At 44.7% G+C, this 15,974-nt stretch overlaps 1 protein-coding gene across 3 annotated transcripts in view; it reads right to left on the bottom strand.

Moving 5' to 3' along the window:
• The window catches only part of BLM (BLM RecQ like helicase), a 526,815-nt gene that overhangs the window by 33,164 nt on the left and 477,677 nt on the right, over positions 1–15,974 (bottom strand). For all 3 annotated transcript variants that reach the window (XM_078682948.1, XM_078682946.1, XM_078682947.1), the window contains one exon: positions 13,004–13,126. In XM_078682948.1, coding sequence (XP_078539074.1) covers positions 13,004–13,126 — 123 coding nt within the window. The remainder of the gene's footprint in view (positions 1–13,003; positions 13,127–15,974) is intronic.

Below are 15,974 nucleotides of genomic sequence, written 5' to 3'. Positions count from 1 at the left end.
TGCTTTTCCTAAACTACAAACACTTTATGCAAATTATGCCCATCGTTTGAGGAGTAGTGCTATTTAAACTACCACAAACATACAGACATGCATACCCACACCACGTGTGCATCACTCTTGCACACAGAGTAATCACCTCAGTTAATCCCTTTAACACCCGCTGTCCCACCTATAAACACCCTTTCACAACTTGCACATGTACAGACCACACTCTGCTACTGTATCGTCCTGTCTCCTCCACACACATGCACTCAATCCCCTTACTTGATCCTTCACATTAAACATGCCAACCCTCGCTCCCAAACCTACAACTAGGCTATGTAAGCTCGAGGACGAGGTACACGGCGAAGGCTGCTTCTGTGCAAGTCCCAGGACCTAGTGCGCGTGGCCGAGGAAGAACCAATACTTACGTTAATAGAGGAGGGGGCTCTTCTCAATTGCTCCTGTGTTGGGGAAGCGGCGGGCACGAATTAAAAAAACCGGCGGGCACGAATTAAAAAAAACAATCACCGCCGCAGCCCGGAGGAAAACACCGGAAGCAGATGTCCGGCCCGCCGCCTGGTTGTGGGCGGGGCCGGGAAGAGGTGGGTCCGCTCCGACTGCCTTGCGGAAGCTTTGCCTGTTGTCTTCCGGTCTCCCGAGTCGTGAGGGAGACCGGAGATGCCGTGCCAGCCATGGCAGGGGGGGGGTGGGGGGGGGCGTGCACAAGAGGGAGCCCCCGCTGGAGAAGGAGAGACCGGCCCGCCGCCGAGCGCCAGCCGACCCGGTGAGTCCCGAATAGAGAGGAGGGGCGTGAGGCCTCATGTATGCGGCGGCCGGGGGCGCTTCTATGTATGCGGCGGCGGGGGGGGGGGCGCGGTGCGCGCGCGTGTCTGTGTGTGTGTGTGGGCCTTCCTGCCTGCGTGTGCATGTGTGTGTCTGTGGCAGGGGATGTGCACGGCGCCGGGCTGGGCGTGCGCGCTCACGAGGTCAAATCTCCGGCAGGAGAAGCTCGTGACAGTCTGCTGTCCACATTCCCCTAAAAGTGATTACATTAGTTGTCTCGCATAGACAGCAAAAGCTTTGCTTTTGCTTTCGTCTAGCGAGACCTAAAAAAAACTTGGAGACAATATTGTCCTTTGGGGGATGCGGGCACATGTTTTAATCAGTTGTAAACGAATCCTAATGTTTGAAAAACACTGGCACAATAAAAGTAATGCACTAAAGTTTCATGGAGCATCTTATATGTTATAAAGCCTCTTTATGTGATATGCATTACTATGTTGATCTCTACTACTACAAGGTACAAGTGCACTGGTGCAAAAGAGAAAATGATTCTAGGGGCCGCTTATGTACCACAAATGTAGCTGGGATCCATATAATCTGTAGCATTTAGTTTAACATCAGAAAGTGATAACGTTTTATGTCTATGGAATAAAGTTATAGAGCACAGGTTTGCCGAAAAATCATGGTGCTATATAGTCTATTGATGAATGTAATTGCAGAAAACAAGATTATACCTCCAATACTTTCCTGTAAGAGATTAAAATGTTGTCAGACTGGTGAGTGATTGGGAGAGTATTCCCACACCTTCGTTGCAGCAACTAAAAAAGCTCTGTCCCAGAAGTTGCAAATCTGTGTTTTTAAAACAGTCAGGTGGAGAGAATTAGCAGAGGGTGATAGAAATGTCTTTTTGCTAAAAATTACGGAGAGTGTTAGTAGACAGCTCACATACACAACAATCACTAAATTGAAAAACAACTGGACTGCAATGGGAGCTCTAGCAGTGGCTCAGTGGCAGCCGGATCGATGATATGAAAATAGTCAGAACTTGACTGAATCAAAGTATTGACTATATTGACATTGTGTGCTGGCTCAATAAACAGCAATAAAAAGATTACGAGTTGCTGACGACAGAAGCAGATTTCTGAAATGGGATTTACCGGAGTTTTAGCAACAGAGTAGCATCAAGAAGAACACCTACATTAAGGGCAGAAACTGAGGGGTGTGGGATTTGCCCATGACCTCCCCCTGCACCTCATAGCCTCATTATCGCTCCAGCATTTCAGGAAGGACCTCAAGTCCTGGGTGTTCATCAAACAGGAGAACAAGCAGCATGATTTGACAGCGCCTTAAGACCCTTACGGATGAAGAGTCCTTCTTGATTGATGATTTTAGGCCATGCTATAGATAGTATGCAAAGCCAGGGAAAAGATTCCAACTAAAAGGCCTTCTCACCGTTTTTTGGCTATATGCTGCCATACCTTTTTTTCCCACATAAGACACCCATGTCAAATTTGTGAATTCCCCCCCCCCAACATAATGGAGATTCTTATGGTTCCCAGCGGCTCTGGATTCTCCTGTAAGGGATTGAGAAAATAGGCAAAACAAAACTAAATTTGTGTTCTGGGGGAAAGATGGGAAAAAGTACTCTGCAAATAAGTGTTTGGTTTGTTTCTTTATAATGACATCAACAAAAGGTTTGCTGTGCTAAAATCACCATCTCTCAGTTTACAGGAAGTTGCAGAGCTGTATGGAAAACGTTTTTTTTTCTTTTTACCACACTTTTTGCCATTTTTGTAATTAGCAGCAAATTCTTTCCGAATTTTGTGAAGCTCAAGTTTGATTCAGGAAAGCTATACATTTCTGAGAAGTAAACAATTCTGAAGTCAGCAAGGGGTCATTTGAGTTAATCCCTCAAGTTTTCCTAAATAAAGTAACTATTAAATAAAAAAGATATGAAAAATGGGTAGGAAAAGACAGCCATTTGTGACAACATTTTCATCTGTAACGTCTTGTCTTGAGGGCAGATTTACAAACGCAATGCAGTGAAGATCAGCTAGACTCTTCTGGTCGCAAGGATATATAGAGTTTGTAAGTTCTCCAAGAATGAGAGGTACCCAGAACCAACAACAGACCTGAACCCCTACAAGTATAGAGCAATTCATGTAATAAAATATACAGAGAGAAAAATCGGCATGAAGGAAACCTATGTATTGCTAAGATGTACAGCAGATGTGGAGTTGAGGAGCAGTGGTTATTTGTACATCTTCGAATTTGTGGTACTAGTACTCACATGTGACTCAGAAGGTATTTTGCAAAATGTCTTTCACACTGGCTTCCATTTAGAAGCACAAATGCAAAGAAATCCTATTGGTAATAAGAAATGTTCTACTATTCAGCAGTGCCACAAGTCTCGCAATAAAAATCTTACCCAACTTGTTTGGCTGGGCCTAGCACCTGTGACACAATACACCCCAAAACATGACCAGAAGACATATTTTACCCAGATTCTACGTTTTCTTTTACACCCCGGACACCACAACAACTGCTGCCTCGCATCTCCTTGATCTACAGCAGGATTGTTCACCTGCCACTGATGTCAATTCACCTGCAAAACTAGGACCCCCCGCCCTCATAGAAACCAGTGCCACTCCCACCTCACCAGATAACACCACCCCAGAACCAGTCGGATGCCTCCTGTTTAACGCCAGATAGCTCTGCAAACATGCCACCAAAGTCTGGGACACCTTTGCCACCTTCGCCCCCGAAGTGACCTTAATCACAGAGAAATGGCTCACCCACGCGTTGCCCCCCGACATTGCCACTTTGATGCCCAACAGCTACAAGATGAAACACCGGGAACGCATCAACAAAACGGAGGTGGTATCGTCTTCATACACAAGGAATCAATCTACTACACCACCACAGAAGATAAAACAACGCCTATTATAGAACACCTAAATTTCCAACTCCACACCGATGACAAAACTACCATCAAAGGCACCCTCGCCTACAGACTCCCTGAACCACGAACCAGCCTCTGCGAGGCCATCAAAGACCTCATTCCCCCACTCACTATCGAGTCCAAGCACTACATCTTCCTCTGAGACTACAACTTCCACCTGGACGACCCCACAGACACGAACTCCGCCAACCTGTAACTAAGGACAACATCAGCCTCAACCAGTTGGTCACAGACCCCACACACAGAACAGGACACACAGTAAACCTTATGTTCACATCCAACAATAGAGTCAAATACAGCCATACCACGGAACTCTATCGCCAACTTCACCATCGCAGCACCACCTTGGACCACCCCCAACCCTCCCAGCACCTCCTACCGCAGCTGGAGCAAAGTGACACAGAACCAGTGGACAGATGCCCTCAACAGCGCCCAGCCCTACACCGAAACGAACCTGAAACAAGCAGTCGAGAACTTCAACACATGGATCACCAACTCCGCCGACCAAGACTTCCCATTAAACCAGCCAAAACTCGCAGATCTGTCAAGCCAGCTAGTACACTCCGGAATTCAATGTAATGAAATGCAGCTGCAAACTACTAGAAAGAACATAGCGCACCAGCATAGACAACAGAGACCGGGCCACCTTCAAGCCAGCCCTCAACAATTACCACCATCAACTCAAAGATACGAAAGAGGAGGCCCTTGCAGACCGCATTGTGGCTAGCACCACCACACCAAGGAGCTCTTTACTACTGTCAGGGAGTTCTGCCCAGCAAGCACCGAAAACCCAATCCCTCCCTCAAATGAACTCTGCGACCGTAGGGAGCTGGGTTCCTGTTGCAGTACCAACTACTTTTGGCCTGGTATTTGATGCAACTTTGGCTGCTAACCAGGTCCCCAGTACCAGTGTTCTTTCCCTAAAAATGTTCAATTGTTTTCCCCAATTGACAAAGCCTTTAGCACCCTCTACCTCCCTAGTAAATGTTACCCCTAGTATAGGGGCCGGAGGTACTAGAGAGGGTCCCTAAGGACAGCAGCACAAATTGTGGCCCTCTAAGGGACCCCTCACCAAGCACATTGCAGGCCGTGTGTTTTGGTGCAAACAAAAGTGAAAACACATGTCATGGATTGAACGGGAGCAAAAAAGTGGAAAAATAAAAATATGCAGTACATGGAATACAAGGAGTAAAATGGCAGAATGCACAAGTGGGTGCTGAACATGCGTAATCAAGCAGTGCGACTGGAACTGGGGCCACTATGTTGTTGTTAACACGTCTCTGTGTGCCATGTCCCCTAACACTGCATGTAATATTTGTAAGTCACCCCTACAGCAGGCTTCACAGCCCTAAGGCAGGGTACTAAATATTACATGTGAGGGCATACATGAACGAGCAGATATGCCCCTGTGCTGGTCAGTCCTATTAATGCCAGTACAAGTAACCAGGAAAGCCATTTTAGTACACGTGCTCGACACTGGTTAAAATGAGTTACCCAGCTACATGATGGCTTCACATAAGATAGGGATGTTTAGCATCAAACATCTCGAATTGATAAACCCACACTGATTCCAGTGTTGGATTTATCAATACAAGTACTCAGATAGCACCTTAGAGGCGTTCCCTGAAAATGTACCAGATTCTGGTGTGCTCCCTGACTGGTTTCTGCCACCTAAGACAATGTTTGCTTGTCAAATGTTGTGGATTCCTGCAGATTACAGAAGTGTATGTCACAGATATATAAGGAAAATATGTGGTTTTAAATTAAGTTTGACGTTTGTAGAACATTGTAGGAAAGAAATTGTTGTGGGATCTACAAGAGGCATACCTTCCTGGACTCCCCCTGGTGTCTCGTTTTCAGAAATGTATGAGTTTGGTAGGTTTCTCTGGGTGGCCGTGCAGCCCAGGCCCAAACATTGGAACTATCCATATTGCCAATTTCTCCATAGTTGGGTTTTTGGGGCCTTTTACTTTACGGGTGTTCGGGTCAACCACATAGGTGGGTTACTGTTTTCATCGGAACAAGTGAGAAAATGCTAGGTGATAAAAAATTTGTGATTTCCCACAGATTCTAAAACTTTTCCACAGAAATGCAAGAAAATGCATTATTTTAGGCACTGTTTGAAGTTTGCAAGGCAATATGGGTAAGTAAAGGCATTCAAACCTAGAGTTCCCTGGGTGCGTAGTTTTCAAAAGGGCTGTGTTTAGTTGATTTCACTAGGTGGCAGAGCACAGACCCGAATACTGCAACCATTCACCATGGAAAGTAGGAGGACATTTGGATTTACTACAACTCTGCTGCTCCATATGTCAAAACTACAACCAAAATAATCATAATTTCCTCTTGCTTGCCATAGGAATGAGGCTCTGCACCGCAGCAGAGTGGTCGGTCCACACACCTCTTTTTTCATACATCAATACAACATATCATTTGTGTCAGGGGGAGAGGTTGGAAGAAAGAGTTATGGGGCAGGTAGACAGGCTTGTGTTTAGGGGAGCACAACCGATACCCATTGGAGTACTCCCACCCCCAAAAATACAAATACCTAAAACAACCCCAGTTTCTAGTGGGCTTTCTGTCACCCCACTGAGCAGCGCTTGGGAACACTACTATGAAAAAACTCCAGATGCAGTCTGGCACACAATGTAGAGCCTAAGGTGAGAAATCTGCAGTTAGAAGTATACACCAGAAAAAAGTGTTGCTGAAACGTTTTTTGTCAGAGGCGCCAGGTGGCTGATGGAATCTCAAAGCGTCTGATGGACGCTCAATGGGGTGCTGGTGGGACATCCTCTCATGTATGCTTGTTTACAAGGAGGAGGTATTAGATAAAAGAAATCTTCATTTTTTTTTTAAAGAATATTTTTGTTTGCATTTTATCATAACTCAACAGTACAGTCATGTAATTAGCAGTACATACACCCCTACTCCCACACCCACCCTTCCCAGAGTTGTACATCGCTGTCACAGTTCGTAACATACTGATTCGATGTCCATAAATTCAATGCACATTTATCTCTTAGTATCCCACCCAAAGTCTTACTGGAGGTGCTCTCGTAGTCGTGCAGCCAAATACTTAAATCACCCCCCTCATAACCCCCCATCCAATCCATGATAATGCCGCCACCTGGTCCAGACCCTACGGAATTTCTTCGGGCACCCCCTAGGTTTATAAGTCACTCTCTCGGCTGCCATATAAAGGTCCAACCCTCTTCTCCATTCCTCTAATCCCGGCGGTTCCGGTGACCCCCAGTGCTTCGCTATGTCTCTTCGCTACCACCAGTGCCAGTGCCAGAAAGGTTAGGAGGGGGCGCGGTAGGTCCACGTCGTTAGTCATACCCAGTAAAGCCAGCTTGGGCTCCGGATGGAGCGGGACCCCCAAGACCTCCCTCAGTTCCGTGAAGATGTGGGTCCAATAATTTTGTATCAAGTCGCATGTCCACATAATGTGATAAAAGTCTCCGTCGTCTAGGTGACATCTAAGACATTTTGTGTCATCTATTTTCCCCATTTTATGGAGTCGCACCCTATCGTCATAGGTTCTGTGGAGCACATTAAATTGGATAAGGCGCAGCCTAGACTTAATTGCCACCTCCCGGGGATGCATTAGTACTATGTCCCAATCTAAGTCATCCATGTCTCCCACCTCTGTTTCCCATGTCTGTCTAAGCTTTACCAGGTCACCTAGCATGTTGTTAGTTAGGGTTTTATATGTGAGTGAGACCGCCTTCCCCTGGATCCGTTCCTGCAAGAGCCGTCCCTCCAATGCAGCGTACTCTGGGAGTCCGCTTAATTGGATGTTTTGGGCCCGCCAAGCATGGCGTAGCTGCGTGTATTTGAAGAGCTGTGAGTGGTGAAGCCCAAATTCCGTCTTCAGGGCCAAAAAGGATTTCAGTTCCCCCTTGGCGATCACGTCCCCTATGGTCGAGATGCCTATGTCGTCCCATCTTTGGAAGCCTTTCAGTTTATGTAGTTCCGTTAACCACTTGCAGTGCCATAGCGGTGTCTGCCAGGTGGGTTTCTTCTCCCATCCCGTGCGTTTTGTAGCCTTATTCCATGCAAGTAATGTAATAATAGTTGCTGGGAGGAGCGGTTCCCGTCTCGTACCCCCATTAAGATAGTATAGTAAATTTTGCGATGACATTTTATGTCTTTCTAGGGCATAAGTGGGATGATCTGCCTGAGCATGTAGCCAATCGTTAATCGGGCCATGTGAAGAAATCTTCATTCTTAATCGGAGAATTTTTAAGCAAATACATAATTCAAGATAGGCTTAAAAATATGTGTTTAGTTAATCTAATCCTTTTGGCAGGTCACTGGTGTTGCCACTAATCTGGACATAATTTTAGGGTAGTGTGTCTCGTCAGACATCAGTATTTTATTTGCTCCTAAAAAAACAAGTTACTTATCTTAGGTAACACTTTATCTGCTAGAGAGAGACTATCTGGCGGCAGAGTGCTCACCTTAGAATGATCCCCAGGTGTCAGACTGGATCTGGGAATTTTAGAGCAGTTCTCCTGAACGCTGGTAGGTGGCATATTTCGGCACTGCGTTGTGTGAGCCAGAAGTGATGCACGTGGTACCTATATAAGCGACACCTCGCCGCTCTGACATCCGTTCGAATCGCGACTGTCCACACCAGGAAATCAGAGCTATGATGAACACTGACCACTGGTGTGCATTTCTAGCGCCCTTTTCAAGTGGAATCCCTCATCCTTTAATCAAGTACAGAGCGGGAAGGGTCAGTAAGGAATCTGCGGTTAGATGAGAGTCTCTACCAGATAAGGCGTTACCGAAGGTAAGTAACTTGTCCATCTGATAGAGATTTCTAGCCGCAGATTCCGTACCTTAGAATCGATACCCAAGCCATGCCTCCCGGGACGTGGGTCTGTGATCCCAATTTAGTCCACAAAGTTCTGCTGGACCGAATGGGCAAAGTGCCCATCCCGACAGACCTGACTGTCTAGGCAGCAGTGCTTAGTAAACGTGTGCAAGAAAGCCCACATTGCAGCCTGGCAGATGTCCAGGACCGGAACTCTGTAAGCAAGCTAACACAGTGGTCACAGTTTTGGCTCTGGTAGAATGAATGTACAAGTTCTCAGGGGGTTGCTTCTTGGCCAATGCATAGCAGATATTTATGCAGAGCACTATCCATCAGGCGATGGTTCGTTTCTGCGCAGCCTTCCATTTCTTGGCTCGACGTACCCTACAAAGAGTTGATCATCCACCCGATGCCTATTGTGCAGTCAAGGTAGAAAAGCAAAGTTCTTTCTCGGTCCAGAGGGTGGAGTGTCTCCACTTCCTTTTAGGAGGATGAGGCAACGCAAAAAAGATAGGAAGGGTGATTGTCTGGTTACGCAAAAGGGAGTGACTACCTTTAGAAGGAGGGAGGCACGCACCCCGAGAAACAGTTTTTCAGGATAGAAAGTAGCATACAGTTACAGCAACTCGCTGACCTTCCTGGCCGATGTATTGGCCACTAGAAAAGTGTTTTTGATGATCAATAACCGAAGAGGGCAGTTGTGCAACAACTCAAAAAGTGTGCACATAGGGGAAAGTGAGGACCAGGGTCAAATTCCACTGGGGCATGACGAATGGCCTAAGGGGAAATGTGTTCCAAACCTTTGAGAAATCTCATGACAACAGGTGACAAATGAGGAAGGTTGGTACTGCTAAAATGCAGAGATGAAAGATAGCCTTTAACTGCGCCTTGATCAGAGCCATGCTGGGTCAAAGAAAGAATAGACACTACGATTTGAGAAAGAGAATGAGAGAGGGGATCAATGCTTCTGGATACACACCATGCCACAAGTGTTTCCCTGCGGCATGCGTATACAGTCTTGGTGGAGGGATGCCTGGCTGCCAGAATAACAACACAGACTTCGGGAGAAAGGGGCAAAGGCTGTCAATGCTCAATCTGCATGCATGGAGGCGGCAGGTGAGCAGGTTTGGGTGAAGGAGTCTCTTGTGTTGCTGCAACAGAACATCCTCCGGAAAAGGCAGCTCAACAATTCTCAACAGCTCAGAAATACCAGACTCTCCGTGCCCAATCCAAAGCCACAAGAATAACCTGGGCCTGGCCGTTCCTGATCTTATTGAAAACTCTGGGCAGGAGTGGAATTGGTGGAAATGCATACAGTAGGACGAAGCTCCACTCGAGATAAAAAGAGTCTCCAATCAAGAGACGCATTGGGAACTCCAGAGTGCAGAATTGCTTACATAGTGTGTTCTCTGTGGTGAACAGATCTAGCCACTCTTGAGAGACCTTGCACCACCTCCTGATGGAACCCCCATTCGTCATTCGCCAGTCATCGACAGCTGAGTTTGTTCGTCTTGGCATTCAGAGAGCACTCCAGATGTTGAACCCCCAAGGAGATGCCCTGGTGTTCTAGCTATGCCCAGAGACGCAGAGCCTCCTGCCAAAGGTCCACAACCCCACCCTGCCACGCTTGTTGGAGTACCACATGACGGTGATGTTGTCCAAGAACACTTGCACTAGCCTTTCCTTGTTGGATGGTAGAAAGGCGTTCAGTGCCAAAGAAATCGCCCGATTCTTCAATAAGTTTATGTGAACCATCTGCCACGCAGTCAGTCCAGGCAGGAGAAGGGAGAGGGGTCCGCTGCTGACCTGATTGCAGTTTATCAGCCACTACTGCAAATTTGTTTTGGTTCCCTCTGAGATCTGGAACATGTCAGAGGGACTGCATGAGGCTGCGTCCACAGGAACTTCAAGTCCTACTGCAGAGCCCTCGTATGCAAGCGGGCATGCTTCACTAGCAGTATGCAGGAGGCTGTGAGGCCCAACAGCCTCAGTCTGCCTCACCAAAACCCAGGATAGAGGCTGAAGTATCCGTATCATAGTCTGAATATCCTCGACTCGCAGTTCGAGAGGATAAGTCTGAAATTACACTGTGTAGAGAAGAGCTCACGTAAAAGGGAGCATCTGAGAGGGAGTCAGGTGTGACTTCAGCATGGTGATAATGAAACCCATAGAGTGCAAGAGGCTCGCTGTAGTCTGGAAGTGGAAGATGATTACCTAAGGTGAGCCCGCCTTCAACAACCAATCCTCGAGGTATGAATAGACTGGTACCACAGACCCCTGCTGTTGTGCTACAACCACAGCCATAATCTTGGTAAACACCTGAGCGGTGCTGGTGAGGACAAAGGGGAGAAGGCAAATTGAAAATGATCCTGGCCCAATGTGAACTGCAGATAACATCTGTGGGCAGGCAGGACAGGGATGTGAAAACGTGTGTCCTGCAAGTCGAACGACAGCACCCAGTCTCCCAGATTCAGGGCAGACAGAATTTGAACAAGAGTGAGCATTCTGAATTTCTCCCATTTGAGGAAGAGATTGAGAAGGTGCAGGTGAGTATAGGATGAAAGACCTCATTGGGCACCAGAAACCTACTTTTGATACCAGCACCGTCTCTATAGCTCCCTTGGCCAAGAGCGCTGACACCTCCTGGAGGAGTAAGGAAAGGTGGCTCTCCATCAACCAGTCATAAGTAGGTGGCATGGGTGGAGGGGTAGCCACAAAGAAGATGAAGAAATTCCTTTGTACGATTTGGAAAGCCCAATGATCTGATGTCAATGACCTCCAGTTGAGCATATAATGGTGTATCCTGCTCCCCACTGAATGCCCATGCTGGCAGGAGGGCAAACTAAAAGGGCTTGGAGGCTGCAGCTGCCGGCGGAGCGGTACTGGCCCGAACTCTTGATACCTGTCCATGTGGTCTGTGGGAGACTTCCTCTTGAGTACAGTGTCCAGTTCTGGAGGCCATCATTGGTGGTGTGTGTCCAGCTCTGGAGCGTATCTCTGGCATATTACTTTACGTTTTGTGGACCACCTCTGGTACACTGGGTCCCGTTTTAACGTCATCTCAGAACAGTTTGTTTATTATTGTGTGTGGCTCTGTGGATGAAAGGGTAAATGATTGGGTGAGTGAATGGATTGATAGATAGAGGAGTATGAATTGGTCAGTGAGTGGATGGGAGAGTAATGGAATGAATGGGTGGATGAATGAGTTAAAGAATGGGTAACTGGGAATGCCCATGGATAGGTAAATGGGTGGATGAATAAAATGCTGTGGATATCTAAAGAGTTATGGAAATCTAAAGTGTTATGGACTGATGCACAAGTTGTGTGTAGTTGGATAACTATGTGGGTGAGCATCAAAGGGGTGGTTTGAATGGATGAGGATAAGTGGAATGAGGAAAAGCAAACCAGTGATCTGAGGGATGGGTGAGTAGATGGATAAGTGGATTCTTGCGCGAATTAATGGATTGCTGATTTTACAGCTTTCTCACTGGATAGGTGAATGGCTGATGAGTGCTTGAGCAGGTGGATGCACGAAGAAAAGAGTGGGCAGGTGGATTAATGGGTGCATGGAGTCAGGTAGATGCACGTGAGGGTGAGTAAATGGGCTGATGGGTGGATGAGTGGGCTAGTGGGTGGATGAATGGGCAAGTGGTTGGATGAATGGGCAAGTGGCTGGATAAATTCATACATCAGACTGCCTCCACCTAAAGCTGTGTGCTCACAACACAAAGTGGAGCTACAGCTATAGACAACTATAGACAGCTTTACTCTGCAATAGCAAATTTACAAACAGGGATAGCAGAGCCAATCTTACAATGAGTAAGACACACAGCCGCCTGAATCTGTAAACCTTACGTAATGTGTTGATGCCAAATGGTATTATAAAAAAAAACACATAACTCATTCTAGCCCTGGGTTCTGTCATTTTGCAAGGCAGTCTTGAAGATTCCTCCTGCCCATACTCGCACTGACATTGGACGTCACTTGTTGCTTGCTCTAAAATGAGAAACCAACAGAGTCACGAGTAACATCAGAGGGTGATATGTGATTCGGTTAGTGACTTCTTAAGCTCTGGCCCATTTTCTTGGAAGGGAAGTACCAATGCTGTATAACGTCCCTAGTAGTGTTGTGCATCACAACTTTGAAACCAAAAAGATTTCCCCTTAGTGATACATTTAAAAAAAAATAACTTGAAACAATGAAAGGTTGTTGATATTTTGAATGTCTATGTTTCTCAGTTGTCAACGCTACGAATGATATACACTTATAATTCTCTATTCTCAATTCAGCAGGAACGTAAAGATAAACGCTGTAAGAAGATCTGATACTGACAGGATCCTAGAAACACGTCAGATGCAGAATTTTGTTTGTTCTTCTGTTTTTGGGTATATCACTGCATCATAGGTAAAGGAGTAGGTTGATGTTATATATTACGGCATAAGCAAAGGATTTCATACCTGGTAGTGTGTATTCCGAGTACTTTTGAAGGACGTCAATCAGCTCTGCTCCATATTTTTCCAGTTTGTCTTCGGTAACACCATCAATCTGAAGCAAAACCTCAGGTTCAGCAGAAAGGCACTCTAAGAAGAAAAAGAACTTGAAAAATGAAAGGATGCAGGTTGGAGAGAGTATTAGGAAATAAACATGATACCGCTCCACACAAAAGACCAAAAAAAATATGATGTACACTTATGGTCTAGGGACTAACTTAAGAATTGGCTAAGTCAGAGGAGAGAGGAGTGCAGTGGAGTCGCAGGGATCAGTACTAGCAACCATTTATTTCAGTGTCTCATCAGCAAAGATGCACAAGGGTAGAAGGTTGAATGTGCCTCCTTGCAAACATTATTAACATCTACCACTGATTTGGTACTCAAGATTTTGGAAAATGAAAGGGAGTGGGTTTATTGAAACTTGAAGTAGTAAGAAATAGTAACCAAGGCAGAATGCAATCAAGTGTAAGTAATGCAATTATAGCAGGGAACAGCGGAAAAGTGGGGACAGGGTAAATGAGGCCGCCACATGAGGGATATATCTTGAGATTTTTTTATCCAATAATTTCAAAGCTTGCAAAGAGTCTGGCAGGGTAGTGCTGAGCATAACAGAAATGTTGGAGTGCATCAACCCCAACCCACATAAAAAGGAAGGTTCTAGTCAAGCGAACTGATGAAGTTCTATCTGGAGATTTGTGGCAGGTCTGACTCAATATATTGTATCAAGCTCTTGTCATGAATGGTGAAACTGCGAGGTACTCACACAAGTGGGTCTGGTTGCTCCGGTCCAATTTCGATGGATTATGCATTAATTGGCAGGCGCTGGAAGTACTGCGGCAAATGCAGCAAAAATGGCCGCTATGTTGGAGTCATGGGTAGGCAGACACATGGGAAGGCGTGCAAGCGTTCGGCGTTCCGACTTTTGGGTTTACAACGGCTGCACCTGGAATCAGCATTTGTTAAGCCTTCAGGGATACCGGTTTTTATTTTCTGAGACAATGTTTGTAACCTTGAGTACTTGGTGGCAATACCACATGTATAAACCCTATTTGAAAAGTGACATCTTCAAAGTCATAATGGCCACTTAAACTATCAAATACAGAGTTGGTAGTTCAAGTTGCACGGAAACTGACTTTGTAGCCGAATTAGGAGTCCCAGAACTTTCATTAAATCTTATTTATAACTTATTAAGGAAGTTATGCGAAGGAGTGTAATGTCTTGTTTTTGGTTCATATGAAATATGTTTCCTATTTCTTTTGTACAGTTTCACAAAAAAAGTTTATTAAGATATAATGTGCATAACACTGTTAAACACTATATAAAATATAAATTCCAAACTTGGAAACAACACCAAGCCAACCAGACATGCACGTTCTGCAAAAATCACAGAGAGTCACTATCCTATTTTATCTGGGTTTGCCCCGTCTTCAAAGCAGAAAGAAGGTTGCTTCTGCAGTTTTGTGAAGCCACTATTAGAACGTGTTCCTGTGCAATTTGCCTCTGCTATAAAGGCAAAGATGGTCGCATGCTCATTAGCAGGTTTATAAAAATGCATGGCCTCTGTTGTTACACAAAGCCTGGGTAAAAGGCCACAAAAAATTAAATATGAATGTAATTCTCATCAGGACAAAAGTCCGTAAATTTCAATCTGGGACACTCCAAAAGGGTATTTGGTCTGGACAACGCCCACCGTCGCTGAAAATGAATTGCAAAGTATAGGAACCTCGCCAACTACCAGCAGCTCAGATTTGGAAATTATCACTCATTATTTTATAATATGTGTTATCTATAAATGTAGGGGGCGTTATCTATTTAATGGTCCTTTCTCGTTTTCCAATGTACACAAGTAGTAGAGACTGGGCAATGTTTTTTAAAATCTTTTATATTGAATGGTTTTATTTACCTGATAATAAAAAATTTTGGATGAATTGTTTATAAAATACATCCCAGCTAAACATTATAATTATTATAATACAATAAATACATAATTTCTTTACATCAATAAATATTTAATAGTCTCTAAAATATGTGCCAGGGTAACGTTTACATCTAAAAAACACATTCTAGTTAAAAACTCAGTGGCATATGATCGTGTTAAAGTTCCATATTTCATAAAAAGTAATTTTACATGTTTTCCCTAAATAACAATAAATCAATTAATAAGCGAGTTAAAGTGCATTTGCAATTCATTATGCAATGCCAAGTTAAGGATATAGAAGGTTTAAATTTTAAAAACTCTGTCCTTTTTACAAGACAATGCATAGGCTGATTTTTACAGTTACAACTTGGAAGGAAAAGAATCCCTTATTTCAACATTGCTCAGTGCCTTATGATTGTCGATCATTTTGACTGTGCTCAGTAATGATACGGACCACTTTTGTTCACTGCGAATTGCTTCATTCCAGCAGATATACGATACCTTATTACCATTTTCATCCTCTAACAGCTTCTTAAAATAGCTTACGATATGTATACCCACTAACTCAGACCAAAGTGTAACTTTTATTTCACATCCAAGTGCCTGTACCATAGGTACCTGTTGGCAGCTCCAATATCTTTTTTTAGAGTGATGCTCATAATAGTATTGCAGCCATTTTTTGTGTCATCCCTTTCTAAGCCATAAAGAGCCAAAGGAGGACGTTTATGAGCATAAGTCAGCATAGACAACAATGAGTACCCTCCATATAATTTATTGAATAGTAAGAAAGCCCTGGCAGAAACTGATGACCAGATTTTCATGTTTTTAGAATGATCATTCCAGTTTAAACTATTTGAGAAGTGTAAGCCTAAATATCTATTTTTTGACTTCCTCATTTTAAAGCCCACGTATAGTGTACCTGCTTTCCTACAAATCCCATTATTTTGTTTTCCAAATTTATGTTCAAAATGCTTTCTGTGCAAAACTTCCCAAATGCCTCAAGTTTCCTTTACAGGCCAA

Source organism: Lissotriton helveticus, chromosome 3_1, assembly GCF_964261635.1.
Source record: "Lissotriton helveticus chromosome 3_1, aLisHel1.1, whole genome shotgun sequence".
Classification (NCBI taxonomy): domain Eukaryota; kingdom Metazoa; phylum Chordata; class Amphibia; order Caudata; family Salamandridae; genus Lissotriton; species Lissotriton helveticus.
The sequence above is the reverse complement of the archived record's forward strand: the minus strand, read 5'-3'. Positions and strand labels throughout refer to the sequence as shown.